General features: G+C 35.7%; 2 protein-coding genes across 8 annotated transcripts; one reads left to right on the forward strand and one right to left on the reverse strand.

Moving 5' to 3' along the window:
- Positions 1-509: 509 nt before the first annotated feature.
- Positions 510-5,820, forward strand: Stt3a (catalytic subunit 3A of the oligosaccharyltransferase complex). 6 transcript variants are annotated; one of them, XM_071770301.1, is made up of 12 exons: positions 510-655; positions 1,444-1,606; positions 1,704-1,871; positions 1,958-2,118; positions 2,209-2,598; positions 2,702-2,855; positions 2,951-3,189; positions 3,319-3,483; positions 3,599-3,787; positions 4,011-4,230; positions 4,585-4,773; positions 4,857-5,820. In XM_071770301.1, exons 2-12 carry the CDS (start codon positions 1,510-1,512, stop codon positions 5,000-5,002), a joined length of 2,118 nt encoding a protein of 705 aa, XP_071626402.1. In that variant the 5' UTR covers positions 510-655; positions 1,444-1,509; the 3' UTR covers positions 5,003-5,820. The 6 variants fall into 6 exon arrangements, with proteins under 6 accessions (XP_071626402.1, XP_071626401.1, XP_071626400.1 ...); XM_071770300.1 differs by having other exon boundaries at positions 560-794; XM_071770299.1 differs by having other exon boundaries at positions 560-787.
- On the reverse strand, positions 5,715-13,519 carry Mop (tyrosine-protein phosphatase non-receptor type protein myopic). Of its 2 annotated transcripts, XM_071770288.1 has the most exons (15): positions 13,293-13,519; positions 12,874-13,076; positions 12,431-12,753; positions 12,223-12,335; positions 11,717-12,102; positions 11,161-11,508; positions 10,837-11,060; positions 10,442-10,674; positions 8,204-10,358; positions 7,576-8,117; positions 7,170-7,448; positions 6,863-7,047; positions 6,481-6,782; positions 6,243-6,398; positions 5,715-6,124 (listed from the first exon to the last, which is right to left on the reverse strand). In XM_071770288.1, exons 1-15 carry the CDS (start codon positions 13,377-13,379, stop codon positions 5,997-5,999), a joined length of 5,664 nt encoding a protein of 1,887 aa, XP_071626389.1. In that variant the 5' UTR covers positions 13,380-13,519; the 3' UTR covers positions 5,715-5,996. The 2 variants fall into 2 exon arrangements, with proteins under 2 accessions (XP_071626389.1, XP_071626390.1); XM_071770289.1 differs by lacking the exons at positions 12,874-13,076; positions 13,293-13,519 and having other exon boundaries at positions 12,223-12,352; positions 12,431-12,566.
- Between the last annotated feature and the right edge of the window lie 2,893 nt (positions 13,520-16,412).

The following is a 16,412-nucleotide window of genomic DNA, read 5'->3' on the forward strand; positions in this document are numbered from 1 at the left end:
TCGCGTAAACGGGATTTTCCTTTGCGTAAACGGGATTTTGTAGTAACTTAATTACGATAATTTACTTCGCGTAAACGAGTGATATATCGTAAGTTTACTACAGAAGTAACGCTCGCGTAAACGTAGTATCAGTCTAGAAGATCTCTCTAAAGTTCTTGGAACTTTAATGACATTTTTTTAGCGAATTAAAATTTTTTAAGATTTTCCCAGCCGGAACGCCGACGTCTGTAGACGTCGAATTGACATCTTATAGATGTCGATTCGACATCTATCGACATCTATAGACGTCGAAAAGACGCTATCATTCCGGCTGGGTTGCGTATTTTTTTAGAATTTAGATTTTTAAAATTTTTATTAGTATTTCTTATTGAAAGAAAAAATAGGAAATATAAAAGACATATGTACACTGTAATTAAAAAAAAATCATCTATGCGATTAATGCGGCAGTTCAGTGGATTTAATTTAATATCTATAGATCATCATAGATGACGCTAAATATCACGTGCACAATCCGTTTGATCGTCTTTCGATAGCGCGGATCATAATCCATGGCTTTTTCTTTTGGAGTATACTTCAGTATACTGTCTGGCGTTTCTTTAATTAATAATTTAAATGGCCCCGTTGTGTTTATACATTTGTTGTATAAAGTAATTTTGTAAGTTTCTCTAAAATTTTCGGAAGCGATTGACGCGTCGCTTAGGCGTATACACTGATACACGATACGGAAGAGTAAAATATGCGAATCGACGTGTCGCATGTCGCATATGTCACCGGCCGGTAATTTTGTGTACGTGGTCAGTGGATGGATCTACCCGGCGTTGTTTGCGAATGCATTTGCGTTGTTAGATGCCAGCGTAGGACGCGTTTAGATGCCCGAAAATTAGGCACCGGACACGTCTATATTCCAGAACGGAGACGCTCGTCGCTCGTTAACTCGCTGGGCGTTTTTCCCAGTGCCAGTGCGATTATAACCTCCTCCGAGTAGTAACGGGCATGTGCTCGGGCTGCATGCGAGCTGAATATGAAACTACCTGTTATCGTCCCTTAAAAACTAGACTTGTCTGTTTGTCTGCGCCTTACGTTAGACAAGGGGGTCTGTTTTCTATTGTTGAACCGTTCAGCACTAATTTAGAGTTTATCTTCTTCCGTTTGTTCTTTTTCGAAGAACTTTCTGAACTGGTGAGTTACTAGGACAATAAGTTAGAATGAAACAAAATATACTTGTCTCACTCTAACTTATTGTTTACTAGTTCGGGAAGTTTTTTTAAAAAGAACAAACGGCTTTTTTCTTCTTCCAATGTGGAGTAAAAAAGATAAATTCTGAACTAGTGCAGCCAGTTCAGCAACAGAAAACAGAGGCAAGACCTCCCTAGTTGACAACATGTACAGTACACAAATGTACATGGAAAGAAACGATTTAAAGGAGCCTTGATTTGTTTGCAGATTGATGCTGTGAGAGACTTGGGATTTATTTGATTTGAAATTGCTGTGGGTTTCTCCGGCATCGACATGGTGACGTTAATGAAGACGAGGGGTCTGCGCATGACGGCGCAGAAACAAGAGACACTTTTGAAACTAACTGTGCTTTCCTTAGCAGCAATTTTATGTACGTTTATAATTACCTTTGTACTTTGATTTGTTGGATATCGAAAATGTTGATTAGTCGTATTCAATTATTCTTATATTACAATTTTCTTTTCCAGCCTTTGCAACGCGTTTGTTCTCGGTACTAAGATTTGAAAGTGTCATTCATGAATTCGATCCGTACTTCAATTATCGCACTACAAAGTATTTAGCTGAAAATGGGTTCTACAGCTTCCACAATTGGTTCGACGATCGCGTTTGGTATCCGCTTGGCAGGATAATAGGAGGTACTGATGATATGCTAACAAATTTTAACGTAAGTTCTCTTAGAAAAGAAAGAGAAATATTAATATTTTTACAATGAATTTTGCAGGAACTATATATCCTGGTTTGATGATAACTTCAGCAGCATTGTATCGTATTTCATGGTTACTGAATATCACGCTAGATATACGCAACATTTGTGTCTTCCTTGCTCCATTGTTTTCAAGTTTAACAACAATTATCACCTATCTGCTTACCAAAGAATTAAAGGTACCGTTTATATCTTGACTGGTAATGTGGTATCTTTTTTGAAGCAGAGGTGCACAGCGGCATTCTACCATGTTTATTTTACCTTTTTAGGATTCCGCATCAGGTTTATTCGCAGCCGCAATGATCGCAATTGTACCTGGTTATATATCTCGGTCAGTTGCAGGTTCTTATGATAATGAAGGCATAGCGATTTTTTGTATGCTATTCACATACTACATGTGGATTAAAGCTGTGAAAACAGGAGCGATATGTTGGTCCACGTGCGCTGCATTGGCCTACTTCTATATGGTGTCTTCGTGGGGCGGATATGTCTTTCTGATTAATTTGATTCCGTTGCACGTGCTGACGTTGATGGTGACTGGCAGATTTTCCCACAGGATATACATCGCGTATAGCATTTTGTATTGCTTAGGAACCATTTTGTCTATGCAGATCTCATTTGTTGGTTTTCAACCAGTTCAGAGTTCCGAGCACATGCTTGTAAGTTGCGATAACACTTTTGAGGCACCATTAAAAAATTGGATGTCAGCATTTAACATAAAATTTTATGCACAATTTTATTTATTTCATTTGTTTTTAACAGGCATTGGGCGTTTTCGGCCTTTGTCAAATACACGCATTAGTCGATTATTTGCGGAGTAAATTGTCCCAAAAAGAGTTTGAGATATTATTCCGTGCTCTGCTTGCTGTAGTGGTTACAGCATCGTGCCTAGTCGGTGGTATTTTAACCATCACAGGTACTGATCTTGTATTTTTTAATTCATTATATATGTTAAATGTATTATTTCATTCACGACATATTCCCTTGTGTGCATTGGTTATTTTTTTTAAGGAAAAATATCACCATGGACTGGACGCTTTTATTCTCTGCTCGATCCATCTTATGCAAAAAATCATATTCCAATAATTGCTTCAGTTTCGGAACATCAGCCAACATCGTGGAGTTCCTTCTACTTTGATCTGCAAATACTTGTATTTTTGTTCCCATCAGGCTTATACTTCTGTTTCTCTAAGTTAACAGACTCGAACATTTTCTTAATTTTGTATGGGGTTACCAGTTTATATTTTGCAGTAAGTAAAAGTATATAAGTTTGCAATTTTAAATATATACACACACTTAAAGTATATATACACTTTTACATATTTACTTTCATGTTTATTGGTATTATATTTAAATAGTACGTATTTAATATTTTTTAGGGAGTGATGGTACGTTTGATGTTAGTACTTGCTCCAGTAATGTGTATTTTGGGTGGAATTGGGGCATCTTCTCTATTAGTTACTTACATGAAGCAAGTTGAAAGTGGAAAAGTTGTCGATAAGAAAGCCAAGAAATTTGAAAATAATTATATCTTGAGGAGTGAGGTAAGTTAGAGGAGTTTCTAATATTTCGAAAAAAATATGCCTAAAGATACGACAGTTAGACACAGGAAAAGTAACATTAAGTTGAGAACGTATAGAAATAAAAACATATTTTCAGATTGCCTCATTTTTCATCGTAGTAATGTCTATACTCTTCCTGTCTTATACCTTTCACTGCACGTGGGTTACAGCAGAAGCTTATAGCTCGCCTAGTATTGTATTGTCTGCACGGTCACCTGACGGTGGACGGATGATTTTTGACGATTTTAGAGAAGCATATTACTGGCTGCGTATGAATACACCTGAGGTAAGCGTTATTAGTCACTTTTTTTAGACGCAAATGATTAAACATCTGGATTAGAATTATAAATTCAAGTATTCATCTAAAATATAGATATAAATAGATAATATATGGCACAGCAGTTTATGCTAGAAAATTTAAAAAGGAAAGAAAACTACTGCGACTTGAAACAGAAAGAAAATATTTAAGGAAACATTAAAACAAATCATATGTTCCACCTTCTTTTCAGAATGCTAAAATAATGTCTTGGTGGGATTATGGGTATCAGATAACTGCGATGGCAAATCGTACTATTTTAGTAGACAATAACACATGGAATAATACGCACATATCAAGAGTCGGCCAGGCAATGGCTAGTTCTGAAGAAAAGGCTTACGAGATTATGAGAGAATTAGATGTCAACTATGTCCTTGTGATTTTTGGAGGACTTACTGGCTACTCATCAGATGGTAAATATACGGAGCTTTCCAGCAAGCGACACAAGTCGACACAAACATCATTCTGTCTTTCTTTTTTGGCAATGAGTAACAAAGACAAAACGACACTTGTGTCAACTATCTCAACATTTTCCTATTAGTTTAGTTCCCAACATAGATTGTTCTCAAAACGAGTTAACCATTTATTTTGTTTCTTTACTCATAAATCAAAGTGTGCTCGACAGGATCAGGATCAAACACACAATCCGCTGATTACGAGTCGACCACTCTCGTTACTTAAATATTTAGACTGTTATAACTTTATTCTGAAAATTCTTATATATATTGTTAACAATTACTATCTTAATTATTATGTATTTTGATTAGATATAAATAAGTTCCTATGGATGGTGCGCATTGGTGGCAGTACAGAAAAAGGGAAATCCATAACCGAGTGGGATTATTATAATTCCGCGGGCGAATTTCGAGTGGATAAAGAAGGATCTCCAATTTTGCTCAATTGTCTCATGTACAAAATGTGCTATTACAGATTTGGCCAAGTCTACACTGAAGGCGGTAAGACTTTTTGCTCTATCAAAACATTCAAAACTATAGGTCAGTTTTGTAAGGATTATTGTATCATTGAACTGTTTAAACAGGTAAACCTTCAGGTTACGACAGAGTAAGGAACATGGAGATTGGAAACAAGGATTTTGAATTGAATACATTGGAGGAAGCATATACGACGGAACATTGGCTTGTACGAATTTATAAAGTGAAAGATCTACGAAACAGGGGGGTTTAAAGTATTCTGATACCGGCATTTGCATAGATAAAAATCTATTGTCATAACGTTATAAATCTTTTGATATTAATGTTCACTTATGTATGAGTTTCGCGACAGTCACTGCGGAAATTAATACAAATACATGTATTATTTCTCCTTGCATTGTAACTGAAATTTTTATAAACGAAATGTCGTGAAGATAAAGAAAATAGCATAAATATAAATATCGCTATGCGCAATTTATTAGAATTTTGAAAAATATACGTTTAGCATATATTTCGGCGGCGTCCTTAAAAATCATACATAATATTATGGATAACATGACTATTAGAATACTACATTTATTCATGAACAAATTTAGCATATGCCTGCTTTAAATATAGAAGAGAGCGTTTCTCTATAATAAATATTTCGCATTCAGTGCGCTATATATTATCCAATGATTATATCGTCTAAAGTATCTTCGTTATCTACGAATGAATTATGTTCGAAATGAATATGTTAAAAAGTTTATATTATATTTATAATAATTTCTCATGGAAACAGGTATAGTCAGGAATATTTAAATTATATTGAAGCGCTAAGTAAATACAGTTATGTTATATTTACCCAATTAATCATACATTACAGCCTAAATATATCGAAATATAAATGAAGCAATGCAATTAGATTGCATTGTTTAAGCCAATTGAAATGTATAAACATAAAAAAGGAATACAAGTAGGAGGCATGTGTTTTATATTTTTTATTCTATATATTTAACAGACAGTAAAACTGTTAAAACTTAAGGATTAGCACACAAATACTTGAATAAATGTCTTTTATTTCAAGGCTAATTTAGATGCATTGTGTTACTCTATAATTCCATATTACAACATTATTTATACAAGCTATCTTAAAAATTCTTGCTCGATACTTTTATCAATCACTTTAACAAAGATAGGAATGCCTATTTCGTTTAAATAATCGTTTAAAGCTGCATAGTGGAATTTATATTCCTAGCGTTGTGTGATTATCTCCTGATAGACCACAAAGGATCCAATTGACTCAAGGGATCGATGACTCTGCCATTAGATTTTTCTTGTGACGATGAACTTTTACTCGACGTGCTGTCGCTTGTTAAAATTGTTTGTGTTTTTCCTAAAATAAAGAAAATTAGAGAATTCTAAAAAGAATGAAGTAACTAATGTTCAGCAAATTATTTGGTTGAAATTTATATTACAATTTACAATTTATAATATGTATGATAAGTGCATACCTGATTGCTCAGAATCAGGACGCTGCATTCCCATGCCGAGATTATGAAGAAAATCGTCCGAAGGATGGCATTGTAACTTTCGCGATGTTTTCTCTTTGTTTCCTCTGAATCCATCCAAATTCTCAAACGTAGCTCGAGTGGATGATAAAATACCGCCTAAGACAAAACAGAGGATATTATTATTATTATATTATTGGATTGTTTCTTTAAAGATATCATGACAAATTATTTTTCTTACGTTTCATTAAAATATCCTGAGCGTGGTACAATACTAGTCTGTATGCGAATAACAATGATTCCTTATTTACGACTTGTTTGCGACATTTCGCAAGGCCTTTAAAAACCAGCGGTACATCTACGATTCCACAGGCAGCTCGTATGTGACACACAGTCGCAGCAGCCACTAAAAACAGACTGCTCAACGAACCGCCGTCTAAACAATGTACTATTACGGGCTTGGGAGAACAACGTCTTAATGCCTGCTCTGTCATCACATCGCTTGAAAATGCAAGTATAGCCCCGGGACTACTCGGAAAACCACTGGAAAAGTCAGACATGTTAACCGCTGTACGTGCCGCTGTATATACTTTTTAAATATTTCAATTACGGAGTTAACTTACTTTGAAGGCCACACAAGAAATTGCATGTGTACAATGACTCTCTCAGCTTTCTTTTTATTATGTTGAATAGAAAGAGTTCTTTGAATATAAGTTGTATGGTTAACTATTTTTTTTAGTGAAATAGTAAAATTTCCAATGTCTAAGTTGTCTTCTTCACTTATGGGCCAATATAATTCTCCATTCAGCTACCAAAAAAATGTATATTATTAGAATATGTATTTTACTGAAAAGTTTTATTATATTTTTTATTATGATATGTATATATATATATATATAATAAAAATATATATTATTTCTATGTACAAACCTGAGCATCAGATGCCAAGCACGCAATAACTTCACTTTCTTGTTCCCAGACCATCGTCCAAAAAACATTTAATTTATCTGCTAAAGGTGCTTGAGTTATAATAAATGCTGTGGGTATCCATTGCGTGATTTCCATGATATGAGATGCATTTATGTATGACGAAACATCCGATGACGATATTTGCACCCGTGTCGTGTCGTATGGAATACAATCAATAGTTCGATTTTCGGACGAATGAGCTAATGCTACAGTGCTCGACTGTTTTCCATTTTCTCGTTCCTAAAAGAGAAAAGAGGATTTTAGTAAACTTAAACGTACTCACGTATATTCTTAAAATTATATTCCTCAGTTGAGCATAAGATATATGTGGTTGATAGAATATTAATAAAATTTATTTTCAACTTACTTCGAAGTCCTGAACTTCTTTCCATTTAATATCAAGATTCGTGGCTCCACTTAAAGTTTTTACGAGTAAACTATCTACGAATTTTTCATATTTCTCAACGTTATTAATAAACTTTTGTAGCGCTGCTGGTTCTCCTAGAGGATCTTTCTTCGGTTGAACGTCATTGTACCATGTATCCCATACGATTTGCAAGTTTTCATGATCACTTTTATCTTCAGTAGAAGCTGTGGTTTCTTGTTCAGTTTTACAGGATTTGTCTTGCTCGCCTTTTTCTGTCTTGTTACTGCCTTCCGCAGTATTATCTGTTGTCGCCTCCTCTTTTTTCTGTACTGAAAGTGGCCGCACTTCTGGCACAAGAGGCGCATGGTTTATAGTAATGTCGAGGTCGGAAAGAAGATCAACGTTCGATTGCGCTTCCTCGGACTTGGTCGTGAGCTTCATCGGATTAGCACTTGTCGTTGTGTTCGTTCCATTGTTGACGGCTTGCATATACGTTTGATTATAATTAGTGTGAGTTTCAGGTCTCGTTGCGGCCGAAGCAGCTGAAACAAAATTACTTGAAATGATAAAATGACTCTTTATGCCTAAGAAAATATAATAACGATATTACGGGTAATACGTAACGTACCTGGACCCTGCATTTGAAGACCGTAAGGTGTGGTATAGTATACTGTATCGTTTCCTGATGGAGACTGATAAACTTGATTGTATTGCGAGGATGGCGTTTGACTAACTACAGCATTATTGCCTGCGTTCGTATATCTTGCATTTGTCTCCTGCTGCTGATAAGTAGCCGTAACATCGGAGGATGTTACCGAAACCGTTGCCTCTAATGTTTGAGAAGTCGGTGTACCTTGGGGATTAGACACGTAAGTGTAGCCTTGCGCTTGATTAGCAGGATTATACGTGTACGCCATTGTATTAGTTCCGTGTGTGCCTTGGATATAGGCGTAATTTTGACCCTGCGTATAATTTGGATATTGCACGTATCCCGAATAAGGAGCCTGCTGCGAATATTGATACGATTGCGAGTAACTCTGCACCGTCGTCGGTTTCGCGTGACTCTGTATTATTTCCGAGCCACTCGAGCTATTTATATAGGCGTACGTGCTGGACGTATCTCCGGGTAGTATGCTGGTCTGTTCGTACGGCGCACCAGTAGCGCCATGCTGATAATTCTGATAATTACTTGGATAATTCGAAGCGACGGCGTTCATCGGCATCTGCGTGCTGTACGCGGCATACGTTTTATCCGTGTAATTCTGTTTACTCGGTTCTGTACCGGCTTGCTGCGGGTACTGGACAGGATTAACGCCATGTAAACTCGAAGAGTACGACACCGGGACTTCGTTTGTTGACGGTACAGAATGTACAGACTGATTGCTCGCACTCGGTTGCTGCGATTGCATATATTGGGTCGGAGGAACGACAGCTGTGTCGTACGTGCCTTGAGTATACGGGACTCGCTGGGCTTGCAGTTCCGTCGGATTGTAATACGTGGTATTCTGATAGGTTTGCGGATATGCGATTTCGGTGTGAGCAGTCTGAGGGAGTGAATAGTTTTGCGTCAATGTATTGTCCTTTGCTGGCATCGTTTGCTGAGAACCAGCAACGTTCTGACCACCGTGAAACATCTCTTGATTTAAAGTCGTCTGCTGTGGATTATCATATTGCTGAGCTTGTTGCATAATGCTGTAAGAAGCTTGCCCTTGACCATCTGTCGACACGGTGCTGTTCACTGCTGCGGCTCCAATCGTCGAGATGGGCATTTGCGGTACTGGCTGAACGTGCATGGATGTCTCAGCTGTTCCGCTTTTAACTTTCTCTTGATTGGGAACATACGGCGTTGCAATGTTATAACTATTATAACCCGTTGGAGACTGATAAGCGTCATACTGCAAAGCAGTATTAGAAACATTGTAGTTAGAAGAGATGTCGCGGAATTTATCTTGTCCGGATGCGGGCAGAGCTTGCCCGTTAGGTAGATAGGAACTGACAGGATATTGTACACTCGAATTAGATACGTCCGCAGTTGGCGTGGATAGAGCTGGTTGCTGATAAACGTTCGTAGTATTCGTAGCGGTCGGCAAGTAGCTCTGACTTAAGATGCTATTAGCAACCGGATTTTCATAATAAGTCTGTGTACCGTACGGATATGGAGAGCTTGTTCTATAATCAGCGTACGTTGCGGGGTAATAATGTTGCGACGACTTCACAGCCGAGGACGAAATTTCCGACACGGGTATCGTACTTGGAGATAGAATTACATTTTTGTTTCCCATTTCAGTTGTCAATGACTTCGAATCCATTTGCATCGATGCGACGTGCCCTTTGTATAAGTTGTAATATGGATTTTGATAACCCGTGCCACCTTCCACTCTGCTGTTCAAATAATCCTTTAGCTTCAGACCATTACCAGATCGAGGACGTCCCTGATCGTAAGTCGACGGTATTGCCACGTCGGTCTTCTCAAATGCGTTTTTATTGTCCTGAGCAAGTATCTGTTCGCGTTCTTCTTCTTGTACCTTGCATGTACTTTTAACTCGCTGTAATAGCTTCGAGACATTTATTTCTAATTTTCTGTAGAATTCTAAGCCTTTGCTCGATTTTGCTAACAAATCCTCGTACGCGTCATAAGAATTGATTAAAGAAGAGATGGTCATTTCTCTACGCTTCAATACTTCCTCTACATTTTTACGTACATTTGCAGTCTGTGCATATGCGTCCGTTAAAGCCGCCAATATATTATCTTGAGCAGCAAGATTTTGTTCTATCAAGTTCACCTGTAATCCAATATTAAGCTTTTTTTTTATTCAATTGTTACATATTAAAAGATATGAAATTATTCTGGTAAAATTTTACTGACCAAACTTTGATGCTTGCTAAGCTGGTCCGTAAACAAACGATCTAGAGAGACAGATTCAGACGTAGCTGTGACTAGTAAACGTGTTAAATCGTCTTGGACAATTTGATCCCGTAATTTAGTAAGCAAATCAAGTCTCTGCATTCGCATCTCGTCTACTTTATTTAATACACGTTTTAGCTCTTTAGTATGTAGTTTCTCTAATTCTTTAGTTTGTGATTTTTCCGAACCTTGATCTAAAAACATTGAAAGAATAAATTCATACTAAATTCAAAGTCAATAAGTTATTTAAAATATTATAATTATTTTATTGTTATTATATTAATAATATATATTATTCTACATAGAAAATTACGTGTATATATATATATATATATATATATATATATGAAAATTACCTGCAAAGTATGTGTTTGGTGAAGGAATTTGGGCCATTAAATCAGCTATTGGCTGCGCTAAAATTTTTAAATTCTTTACATGCATTGTTATTGCTTTATGGAGGGCTTGATTACTCTCAGAAGCTTTATTGTGAGCTTCCTCATATTTTTTAGCTTCTCTAGTTAGATCTGTTGCTACTATCGATGGTGGTCTTTTGCCTACTGCATCTTGATATTGCTTTTCCCTACAAAAAAATTAAATTTGTTAATGATATTTTCTAACTACTATGAAATAGTTAATAACATTAGAAGCTTAAACAAAAGTAAAAGATGATTAACTCATACTTTTGTTCCTCGTCCAACAAAAATTTTGATATTTCCTTTAGTACTTTCTCAACATCTTGGCTTGTTTCAGATAATTTTCCCATAATATCTACTAAATCTTGAATAACATGCTGTTTTGCATTAAGCGCAGCACATCGTTCGAGCAATTCTTCCGGCAGAGGTAAGCATTCCCATTCTGAACCTTGTGCATCAGGATCCCATAAATTCATGTGTTCCAGCTTCAAGGAAGTAAGATAAGTATTAAGATATTGATCTTTTTCGTCAATTTTTGCTCCAATAAAACGCAATATTTTGGCTTTTTCCTCTGAATAAAGAGAATTAGCTTCGTGTACTTTCATAGGAACAAATCTGTGAAACAACATATAAATATTAAACTCATATAAAAGGAATAAGTTATGAATAATGCTCTACAAAAGGAAAAAATTATAACAGGAAGAAGATAATAATTTTGTCACTTATATTAATTTAATAATCAAATCTTTAACCTATTATCTTAATTTAATAATAAAAAATTAAATTGTGTTAAAAAAAGGTGTTAAGTACAAAATAAAATTACCTTGCAAATATATCTGGTCCTGATACCTCTGGGTCATTTATATCAAACGATATTCCTTTAACCAAAGACGCGCCTTTCACTGTAGGAAGGCTTTCTTTTTCAGGCACTTCTTCGTGATAAATAAAGTCGTTTTCATTTTTAGCGGCCTTTCTCTTCCCTTCGATTACATCATTGGTAAACGTGAGCGACTCTTCCACTGCGGCTTTTTCCTCCTTAACGTTTGCGAAATCGTAGATCGTGTGTGCTTCATTAAGGGATGCTAACGCAGCATTATAAAAAGCTACTCGTTCTCCCATCTTCCTTTGTTCCTCTGCAGCAAGGCCTTGATAAAGATACGTCACGGCCATATGATACGCTTTTTTAAACTTGACATACCGTTTCCAGCTCTGCAAAAGTTTAGATTAATTATTTGACTTATAATTTTACCGAGCTAAAAAAAAAGTAATATTTCAGGCTCACAAGAATATGTAAACTAATTGAAGTACGTAAACTATAATTCAACTCACCTTATAAATTTTGTTACCCACAGTATCGGATATAGTTCCATCTTCAGCTCCGCCTTGGTCCAACGTGGTTAGGGCCATAGTAAAGTAATCTACTATTTGCTTTGCAACTTTTGCTGCGTAACACAAACATCTTGTACACAATGATGGACAGAACTAAACCACAGTTACTATAACAATCGATATGAAACTGACAGCTGATGAAACATACCTACAATTGTCGGCTTACGATTATCCAGCATGCTCTTTTCCAATATGCATTCTTGAGCTTGCGCTAAGGAGAGCTGAAGCATAAAGGTCATTAATTCCGGCGACAGGTCAATACCAGACGGCTGGGGAAAACTGTTCTTCAGGTGTTCGAAAGCCCACGCCGCGCATTGGAAATGAGTACACGCCATCTTCATTCCATCCGCACTGTTTCTTTCGGTCCGCGCGCCCAGCTGGGTGTGCATTGCTCCAATATTGTATAAAATCGATATTATCTCGAAACGGATGCTACTCAATGAACACACCAGACTTGCATAGGCATCTCTCCTAAAAAATAAAGCATTGTATGATTTAACAGGAACAGATACAAATTCATGTACAATTAGATTATAAATATTAAATAATTAAGTATGTACAAAGTATAATGGAAAATATAGGATTTCATACCATGTAAACGTGACTGCCGCAGGGCCATCCTTGTGCATGGGAAATCTGCTTTGAAGAAAATGCAACTGGCAATAATACTTCTTCAGTAGCGCGCATCCAGCCATGTCGCCTGGTGGTCTAACCGCCATCGAGCGTAAACTCTCCAATTGATGTATCTCATTGGTGTACGACTCAGGGTCCTCGTTGTAAAAATCTTGTATGTACTGTAAGAAAAAAAAAAAAAAAAAATAGATGATGTACAGGGAAAGCAAAAGGGACGCAGAGACGTCCGAGAGACGACTGTGGTGTCAAGTAATTGCTCTTGTCACTTCGACATCCCGTGCAAAAACGGCGGATTTACGACGTGTCGCGAAATGCAGGCTGAACTAATTAGATATAAAGAGGAAAGAAAAGAGATAGACTGGCGTGAGGGTTCGTACCTGTTTGAGCTTCGGCCCAAAAGTGGTCGGCTCCGGACTGACTTTCAGCTGAAACCATATCATCGGCAACCTCGGCACTGCCTCCATGTCGGCTTAGCGCTTTCGTCGCTCCTCACTTTGTCGTACTCGCCAAACGCTGACGGTCGATCATCTGTCAAACTCTTCGGAGGTGGATCCAAGATCGAGAACATGCACCACTCGCGCTGTCACGTATGTACATACAACCACATACATGCATATACATACTACATATACGAGATACGATACGAGATATGAGCGCGTATGGGCAGAGAGTAGAGATCCTCAAGTAAAGAGATTGGACACCGTCGACCGTCCGCCATATTGTTCAGGACACCTATGGCGCGCTTTCCAAAAATGTTTAAATCAATTTAGTATCTATATAGTTTATTAACGTATAGAAAATAAATTTAACTAAAAATTCATATATATTTATATTAATAGTTTAAAGAAAATCTGATTTTTGGAAAAATTTAAATATAAACACGTTGTGACGTCCGTCGATATATATATAATATATATATTTTTTTCCTTCTTTTTCCCCCTTTTTGGGCGCCCATGCGTTAATTCTCTCCCGTAGCGTTCGTCTTATTGTTAGTTGCCTCATTGTATGTACACCTTATAGACCGAGAGCTGGCTACGAAAATACCAACGTCATTTGTTTAAGGAAATTTTCAACCTCAAACGATTGTGGCAATGTTGCAAATTAAGAAAGCGCAAGTCTGGCTGCTGGCCGGTGGTGCGTTTAGCGGGGTACGCCCTTAGCTGTAAAGTATCGAGGATGAAAAACGTCATATGTGTACGGCTAAAAATTTTTTTGCTTATTGTATACGTGTTTAATAATCTATATATGAAATGACAGACAAAAATCTCGGGTCTAACACCGTACCAGACGTCGCCGAAAATCTCAGTATCTATGGAATGTACTGTAAATTGCCGGCAGCAACAATTAATTTTATCACTTAAATTTTTTGAGCATTAAATTTAAAATGTTCTCTGCTAATAACAATAATATTTACGAACATTTTTTACGGGGGAAGGGACACACAAAAATTTCGGTTCTAAAACCTTGACAGACTTCGACAAACAGCTCTTTACCGGGGCGATAAAATACACACAATGGAAGCTATTCTTCACGAGTAGGTATACAGAATTTATAGAAAGCGATGTAATATAGACTTATCAAGACACGTGTTTCGCGCGGAATATATGCGCCGTGCAAGACCACCCCCGCGTGTATCATTTGTTTTACGCGATTTGAAATAGCTCGACAAATGACAAAGTTAGGTTTTATTTATTTTTTTAAATTGTTGTAACTTTTAAACGGTTCAACTACAAACGAAACGAAAAGCACTACAAACAACTACAAACGATTCTGAAGCACATAGAAAAAAACAGATTTGGGAAATCTTGATAATTAAAAGAAAGTGAACTCTTGGCGAATCGTTTAAACAATCGTAACTTTTAAACGATACAACTACAAACGAAAGTAAAATCACTACAAATAACTACAAACGATTCAGAATCATATGGAAAAAATAAAATTAAAAAATATTGCGATAATTAACGAAGTTCACTCTCGGCGAATAGTTCAAACGCAACTATTACTCAAACGGCAGAATTACAAACGAAAACCAAATCACTACAAACAACTACAAACGATTTTAAGTCACATAGAAAAAGTGGATTTGAAAAAAAAACTTGATAATTAACCAAGTTTATTATTAATAAATTGTTTAAACAATCATAATTTTTAAATAATACAATTATAAACGAAAAAAAAATTACTACAAATAACTACAAATCATTGTAAATCACACGAAAAAAAAAACCAGATTTGAGAAAGAAGGACCGATAAATAAGGCCAAACTTTGCACACACATCCTGATGGAACCTAAACTAATCTTTAAAAATCCTTTCTTAGATCCTAAGAAATAGGAAAATAACAATCATTTATCCGAGAAATGGTGGGAATGTTGTGAAAATAGCGTATCTCAAAGTATTAGAATTTATTATTGGTTTATATGTACATAGAAACCAACAATCTGCTCTATACGAATTATAAAAGATTCAATTTTTTTTAAGTTGAATATGAACCAATACTGTTTTATTTATGACATTTATGAGTAGCTAACGTATTCTGGAATGGCCCTTAGTGTAGCCACGCATAAAAGAAACTCACGATATGTGACGTAGTACTTCCATGGTAACATGTGTGAACACTGGTTACTTGCTTCTAATAATTAACTGTTATCAATTTTATTATTATTATTATTAATTTATTGATTGTTTTAAAAGGATTAAATAAATATTAAATCTCAAATCAATAAAGAAATTATAAACTGAAAAAATATTTTTTGTAATATTAAAAAAATAAAAAATACTTTTAAAGCGGACAGTTGGTTTCTATGTAAACCAATATTAAAGTCTAATATCTTAATGCACCATTTTCGCAACTTTTCCACCATTTCGGATAAATGATAATATATGTTCGTATTTCTTAGGATTTAAAGAAGAATTTTTATAGATTAGATTTTATAGATTTTATAGATTTAGGTTCCATTGCGATGCAAAATTTGACCTTGTTTATCAGTCCTCTTTGATAATTATAACAAAGTTTACTCTTGGCGAATTGTTTAAACACAATTATTACTCAAACGGTACAATTTTAAACAAAAGTAAAATTACTACAAACAACTACAAACGATTCTGAAGCACATAGAAAAAAACAGATTTGGGAAATATTGATAATTAACAAAGTTTACTCTAGGTGAATTGTTTAAACACAATTATTATTCAAACGGTACAATTTTAAACAAAAGTAAAATCACTACAAACAACTACAAACGATTCTGAATCATATGGAAAAAAACGAAATTAAGAAATATTGATAATTAACAAAGTTTACTCTTAGCGAATTGTTTAAACACAATTATTACTCAAACGGTACAATTCTAAACAAAAGTAAAATTACTACGAACAACTACAAACGATTCTGACCCGCGAAAAACGATCTAATATGAATCTAACTAAAATCATATTAAATCATATTTAATTTGGGTAAAATTCAAATTAAATCCAGATTTTATATTAAAATTATAT

The sequence above is a fragment of the Temnothorax longispinosus genome, chromosome 2 (assembly GCF_030848805.1).
Source record: "Temnothorax longispinosus isolate EJ_2023e chromosome 2, Tlon_JGU_v1, whole genome shotgun sequence".
NCBI classification, from domain to species: Eukaryota; Metazoa; Arthropoda; class Insecta; order Hymenoptera; family Formicidae; genus Temnothorax; species Temnothorax longispinosus.

What these genes read in the sequence shown, in the direction of transcription:
- Stt3a (XM_071770301.1), top strand. Translation starts at nt 1,510, where the DNA reads ATGGTGACGTTAATGAAGACGAGGGGTCTGCGCATGACGGCGCAGAAA. An exon ending in AGAGTTCCGAGCACATGCTT is followed by an intron (nt 2,599 to 2,701) that starts GTAAGTTGCGAT and finishes TGTTTTTAACAG; the next exon opens with GCATTGGGCGTTTTCGGCCT. An exon ending in TGGTATTTTAACCATCACAG is followed by an intron (nt 2,856 to 2,950) that starts GTACTGATCTTG and finishes ATTTTTTTTAAG; the next exon opens with GAAAAATATCACCATGGACT.
- Mop (XM_071770288.1), bottom strand. Translation starts at nt 13,379, where the DNA reads ATGGAGGCAGTGCCGAGGTTGCCGATGATATGGTTTCAGCTGAAAGTC. An exon ending in GGACCAGATATATTTGCAAG is followed by an intron (nt 11,509 to 11,716) that starts GTAATTTTATTT and finishes GTTGTTTCACAG; the next exon opens with ATTTGTTCCTATGAAAGTAC. An exon ending in TTTCTTGTGTGGCCTTCAAA is followed by an intron (nt 6,783 to 6,862) that starts GTAAGTTAACTC and finishes TGACTTTTCCAG; the next exon opens with TGGTTTTCCGAGTAGTCCCG.